This window comes from Manis javanica, chromosome 8 (genome assembly GCF_040802235.1).
Source record: "Manis javanica isolate MJ-LG chromosome 8, MJ_LKY, whole genome shotgun sequence".
Taxonomy (NCBI): Eukaryota; Metazoa; Chordata; class Mammalia; order Pholidota; family Manidae; genus Manis; species Manis javanica.
The window spans coordinates 1,212,655-1,218,654 of NC_133163.1; the positions used below are offsets into that span (position 1 = coordinate 1,212,655).

A 6,000-nucleotide genomic window follows, 5' to 3' on the forward strand; every position below is an offset into this window, starting at 1 on the left:
CGGCTGCAAGCCAGCACCCTTGGCTGGGCTTGTGGGATGCTGTGGGAGCTGGTGGGCAGGCACCCGGAGTGCCTGTGTTGCTGGGCTCCCTCCTGCCCAGACCCAATCCCCTGTCCCTGCTCTCTACCCCCTACCCCTGTCCTCCATTGCTGCCATTTGTAAACAGTGATTCCTGAGAAGTAAAGATGTTCTAACTGGCTTTTTTTCTCTTAAGTGGAGTAAACGTTTTTTGTGGGTTTTGTGACTCTGTCACTTGGTCACTCCACTCTCTAGTTCCCTGAGCCCCCAAGTCCCCAAGCACCCAGGACAGCCTGTCACCCTCTGGGCAGTGAGCCGGCCCTGTTTCAGGAGCCCAGTTGGCCTGCCCAGCAGTGTCTCTATGTCCGCTCCAACAGCAGCGCACAGCAGGCACTGCCCCAATCCTGTCTCCTCACTCTGGTCACAGCGCAACCACTGTGTGGACCCTGAGCCCTCAGGCGCTCTGCATCCCCTGCAGAGCCTTTAGGCCAGTCACCCTGACCTTTGGGGAGGCAGCACATCGCACCTATGTGGGGGCCCCTGTCATCTGTCTTCAGTGGGCCTGCCCCACTTGCCGTGCACAGAGGGCCCGCGTGCCCTGCCCACCCAGCTCGGCCTGCAGCAGGCGAGTGGGAAGTCTCCTGGGCAGTCCCCGCCTCAGCCTGGCTGCCCCCTCGGCTGTGCCCCGTCTGCTCTCTGCGCCCAGAGAGCTTTGGTGGCTGGAACCCAACAGTGGGTTTGCAGGAGCGAAAGGGCAGCAGCTCCCCTGGGTGGCAGCAGGTGCCCCAGGTCTCAGTCTGCCGAGACCGGCCTGTGGCTGCGGCTGTGGGCTGCGGGGTGGGGTGTGTTCTCTAGGTGCTCGGAGACCTTCTGGAAGGCCTGGCCAGCACCCAGCTGGGTGCAGTCACGCATGGACCAGACCAGGTGTGAGGCACACTAGTAAGAGGGGGCCCTGCCCCCCTCCACCCCGACCCCAGTCACTGGCCATGAGGCAGGGAACTCTGGCTGGGCAGCCAGGGATTGGCATCTCGGTGGGCTGGGCTTCTCTGCTGGGCTTGGGTCGTCTGCCGTGGCTTCAAGCCCACATCTCCCCAGGGTCAGGTGGGGCAGGGGGTCCCGGCTATGGGCATGCCCCCTCCGAGCTCGGCCTGTACTGTGTGGCACAGCTGTGAGCTTCTGCATTTGGCCTTGAGGCTGCCAGCCCAGGACTGTGGGGAGTGGGATCCTCCACCCAGGCCCAGGAGAGCTCCTAGCCGCCTGCTGCCGAGCCCCTCCCCCCGGGCAGGTGGCCATGGCCCCGAGCAGCCCTCTGATGCCCAGGCCCACCCAGTGGCAGGAGCTGTAATGCTGCATCTGCCAGAGGCAGTTACTGCGCCCTGGGGCTCACCGGCATGCCACCCAGGGCTGGGCTGGGCCTCACAGGGCCCAGGGCAGTGGCTGAGTGGAGCTGGGGTGCACGGTGGGTGCAGCTCACCCTCTAGGCCCAGAGGGAGGGGACACCATCGTGGCTGCCGCCCCTGCCGCAGCCTCCCTGACAGTCCGTGCCCGCTCAGCGGTGCCCGGGGGGTTGGCGTGCACCCTGCTCTTCCTCTGCGGGTGGCAGCGTGGAAGGCTTCCTGCCTTTCATGTTCGGAGGGTGTGGGGTAGGGAGAGCAGGCCCAGAGGAAGGGGTGCTGTTGGCAGAAGTCGGGGGGCTGGCGCTGTGGGGTCTGGTGTGGGGTGGGGGCTACCAGGGCTGTCAGGCTGTGGGGCGGACGGGCGGGCGCGGGTCTTAGAGCCCCCATTGCCGCCCCGCCCCTCCCTCCCTCCCTACATTCCCCTTGCAGCCGCAGAGAGAACTCAGGCTGTGGGTGGGAAGGAGAGGTGTCAGGGAGGGCGGACTGGAGTCTCCGCGGTGGCCCTCCTGCCTTCTTCGGGAAGCGTGGGAGGGAGTAGGGTCGGCCCGCCCCACCGTGAGGGGAAACCGGCCAAAGCGGCCGAGAGCCTGGGTGAGGGCGGCAGGACCACCTCCGGCCCTCGTGGGTGTTGCTGTGCCTGCATCAAGGCTGCCCGGAGCGGCCATCATCAGCCTCTGGGGTGGTTTGACTAAACTGCAACTTGTTACCAGCATTTAAATTGAAGCTCTCATAGGAAAGTTCAGGTTTCCATCTTGTCCTGGAAATCTCCCCTCCGTTCCCAATGCCCGGCCCAGCCCTGCTGGGTAGCTGGAGAGGCCAAGAGGGCATGGCCCCACTCACCCCAGCACCTGCCAGCCTGGGCGGAGAGCTTCAGGGAAGGGACCCGTTGTCAGGAGACAGATTGCTGTAGCTTCTGTATTTTTCTATTACACGCACATGTGACCTGTTGGGAATCTGACTGGATAAAAGATGTGGTTACTTCAGGGGCCCCTAGCAGAGCAGGTGCAGGCTGGGCAGAAAGGATGCTGGAGAGACAGCAGGCTGGATGGGTGCAGAAAAAGTGGGGGAAGTGGTAGGAGGGAGTGGGGTGGGGGCGTGACAGATGTGACCTGCAGGCCAGTGATAGCCACTGAGATCGCCTGGGGCCCAGTGGAGGAGAGAGGCCATGGGGGTCCCGAGACCACAATGCCAACAGTGCGTGCTGCTCTGATGGGGCCTGACAAGAACCCCTTGCAGACCCCAGTCCACTTTCTCCTGTCGGCACTGCACCCCCGCCTTGGCTGGTGAGGGTGGGTGCCCGGCCAAGTCAGAGCACTGCCAGTCCCTCGGAGTGCAGTCTGCCCACATGTGGCAGGGTACTGCTGTCGGACATGTGTCCCACCAGGGCCCTACATCCACTGATGGTGCAGCCTGGCTGAGGCCGCCACGCTTTGCTTTCTCTAGGTTGAGGCCGATGATGTCAACGCAGCTAGCTAAGAAGGCAGCCGTGGGAGAGGTGCGTTGTATGGACACAGCAGTGGGTGGGGCCCAGATGCTGCCTCTGAGCCTCTCCAGGGTGTCCGCACACGGGCAGAGGAGTCCTGAGGTCCAAGGGTGGCAGGGGGAGAAGTCTCTGGGAGCGGGTCTGCTGTTTGTGGGGCCTGAGAGAGCCCAAGCCCACCAGGGTGCCCGTGAGCCAAACTCCCTCCAGCTGGGGCCTCAGGCCAGCCTGTGGGGCGGTCTGTCCCCACCCTGGCCTCTCAGGACCCTGGGCCTTCCTGAGAGCCTCTGCGTGGGAAGCAAGCCCAGGCCTGGGGGTCCAGCCCGGCCTGTGCTCAGCCGTCTCTGCGTGTGAGCCACAGCCTTTCTTGGGGCCACGCCCTCCCAGACAGGCTCAGGAAGGAGCTTCTCTCCTGATCACCAGGTCCTGGCGTGGCCCAGGGAACGGAAGGGCGGAGCAGGGAGTGAGGGTTCCCCAGAGTCCCCAGGGCGGCTGCAGGTGCAGGCCTGGGGGCAGAGAGGTGGGTGGTTGGGGTGGCCTGAAGAGGAGCGGCCCCCGTGGCTGGGCAGGCTCGGGGGCGAGGGACCCGGGGCACACGCGCTGGCCGCTCCTGAAGGGTGCAGGTCTCCCTGTTGTGGGGCCACCACACTCAGCTCCTCAGCTGCCCCAGATCCTGCCCGTCCCGCACAGGCCACGCTCCCGGGCGCCCCGGCCCTGGGCGCCCAGCCCGTCAGGCCTGCCGTGGTGGTGGAGAGCGGGCCCGTGTCGTACCATCCCGAGGAGGACGCCGACGAGGAGGACGCCGACGAGGAGGACGGGGAGCCCTGTGTCAGTGCCCTGCGGATGCTGGGCAGCAATGGTGAGGGGCTGCGGGGGTGCGGGGCCTCCTGCCCAGCCGACTCAGGCCTGCTGGCCTCAAACTGAACACATCCCTGGAAGGATATTGGAAGCAAGACGCTTTACGAATGGGCCGTGTTGGCTTTGAGGCCCTCAAATGTGTGGGGAGGGCTGCCCGGCCAGCAGGAATAGGGTGCCCACCACCACACTGCCCGCACACCAGGCCGTCAGCACCACAGACCTGCCCAGATGGAGAGGCCGTGCTGGCCCCCATAGAGGCTGGCGGGCGGAAGGCCTAGGGCGCCACTCCCGGGGTGGAGCTGGGGCCAGGCGGCGTCCGGCGTCTGCCACTGTCCATTGTGCTTCACAGATTACGGCTGTGATGGCGACGATGACGACGGCTACTGAACTGTAGCCTGGTGGCCAGCGGCCTGGCAGCGGACTCTGCCTAGACTCGTGAGGCATCAGGCGGGCCTTTGGGCTGAGACATGGTGACAGACAGGCACTGCCCCTGGCCCCCACCCCGCTGCAGCCATCATCCGCTGCCAGATGTGGCCTCCATGGCCTTGCTGTCAGGACCAGGTTCTGTGCAACGTGAGGAGTGTTCTGGCCTGGCAAGGGGACAGCCTGGGTGTCGGCACGGCACCATCAGAGAGACACTGTTTCCTGCCTAAGGAAACTGGCACGGGGCTGCCAATGGCTTGTTGGAGGGCTGGGGGCTCCCAGGGCCCCACTCTTGGCCCCCGCTGGATCTGGTGCCCTGTCCCCCTCTTCCCACTGAAGCTGAAATACTGTCTGCATCCGGCCTCCCGCTCAGCTGGTGCAGAGCTGGTCCTGGGCCTCCAGCCAGCTGGCCCAGGGTTTGGGTTAGTCTGGCCATCTGCGACCAATTGACTCTGCTGCACCTGCGCACGCAGCCACCCCAGTGACGCCCGTGTGGCCAGTCCCTGTGCACAGAGCCAGGGCCAAAGCTGGAGGTGGGCAGAGAACTGTGGGTGCTTCTGGCCTGAGCTGGGGTCCAGCCCAGCATCCATACAGGGTCGGCAGGCAGTGGACCCCTGAGCCCAGCTGCCCTGCTCTGGGTGGCTCCTGCCATCCTGAAACAGCCCTGGGGCCTGGGCCTGGGCATTGGGAGGCCCATGGGCCACTGTCAGGGTCTTAGCTCGGGCATCACTGCCCTGGACCTACCAAGGGCAACAGGCTCTGACCTTGGCCACCCCCACCGCCTGCCTCCCACGACAGCAGAGCCACGCCACACTATCTTCCTGGGCCCAGCCTGTGGGCTCCCGGGGTGGGCTCCCCACCACCCCCAGATTGCAGTGGAATTTGCAGGCAGGGAGTTTCGGGCTGTTTGCCTCCACAATCTGTAGCCAGCCTTGACCCTGGAGTTCCTGGGAGGCTTGGGATGAGGGTCGTTTTAGTCAAATGGAGAGAAAGATCTGTTAGTGGAAACCCACCGAGGCTGTGGTCTGTGATTCCGCGTCTGGCTCTGAGGCCGCCCTGGAGGAGTGAGGTCACAGCCAGAGTCCTGGGCTCGGGGTGCAGTGGGCAGGCTGGACTATAGCCTGCCATCCACCCACCACCTACCTGTGCTTGCGTCAGGGTGGGCACAGCGGGAGCAGGTGCTGGGCTGGGCAGAAGGCTCGGCTGTGGGGAAGGTGAAGGGCCTGCCTCCCGGTGGGCAGCTGGGGGTGTGGGGGAGCCCTGGCTGTGCCTCCCCTGGGATCCTAGGAGAGAAGGGGGTTTCTAGGCCAGGAGGGTGGAAGGCCCCCACCCCCAAGAGCTTGCTCTTCAGAGGGCCCCCGAGTTGGGGAGGAGGGGGCATGCCTCCCAGGATCTCAGCAGCTGAGGGTGGGGAGAGGTGCCGGGGTGGCCAGCAGGGCTGAGACCCAGAGGTCAGCTAAGTGCCACCCCCTGCCACCCGCCACGTGCTTCGTCCATTTCTAGGTCCTCACACTGGGAAAGGGGCCCAAGGGAGGCTGGGGGCCAGTGAGCAGGGGTGGCACCTGGTGAAGCAGGAAGCCCCAGGCTAGCTGGGCAGGAGTCGGGCATCTGGGAACAGGGAGGACTGAGGTGGGCTTGTCCCCTAAGGGTGAGGTAAGGTGCACTCAGCAGCAGGGTCCCGGGGCAGCAGGGACCTGCACCATGTGGACACACAGGTGGTGGTGCCAGGCCCCGGGAGAGCCGTTCCATCTCACCCTTGGGCCAGGGGCCAGGAGAAGGCATGGCCTCTGGCCCTCCCCATGCTTCCTGCATCCACCAGCTCAG

The 6,000-nt window shown here is 65.4% G+C and overlaps 1 protein-coding gene across 3 annotated transcripts in view; it reads left to right on the forward strand.

Annotated features, from left to right (window-relative positions):
* The window catches only part of BRF1 (BRF1 general transcription factor IIIB subunit), a 50,539-nt gene extending 45,351 nt beyond the window's left edge, over window positions 1-5,188 (forward strand). For all 3 annotated transcript variants that reach the window (XM_036991650.2, XM_036991651.2, XM_073241736.1), the window contains 3 exons: window positions 2,859-2,910; window positions 3,586-3,754; window positions 4,103-5,188. In XM_036991650.2, the coding sequence (XP_036847545.1) occupies window positions 2,859-2,910; window positions 3,586-3,754; window positions 4,103-4,140 (259 nt within the window). In that variant the 3' untranslated portion in view covers window positions 4,141-5,188. The remainder of the gene's footprint in view (window positions 1-2,858; window positions 2,911-3,585; window positions 3,755-4,102) is intronic.
* The last annotated feature ends 812 nt before the right edge of the window (window positions 5,189-6,000 follow it).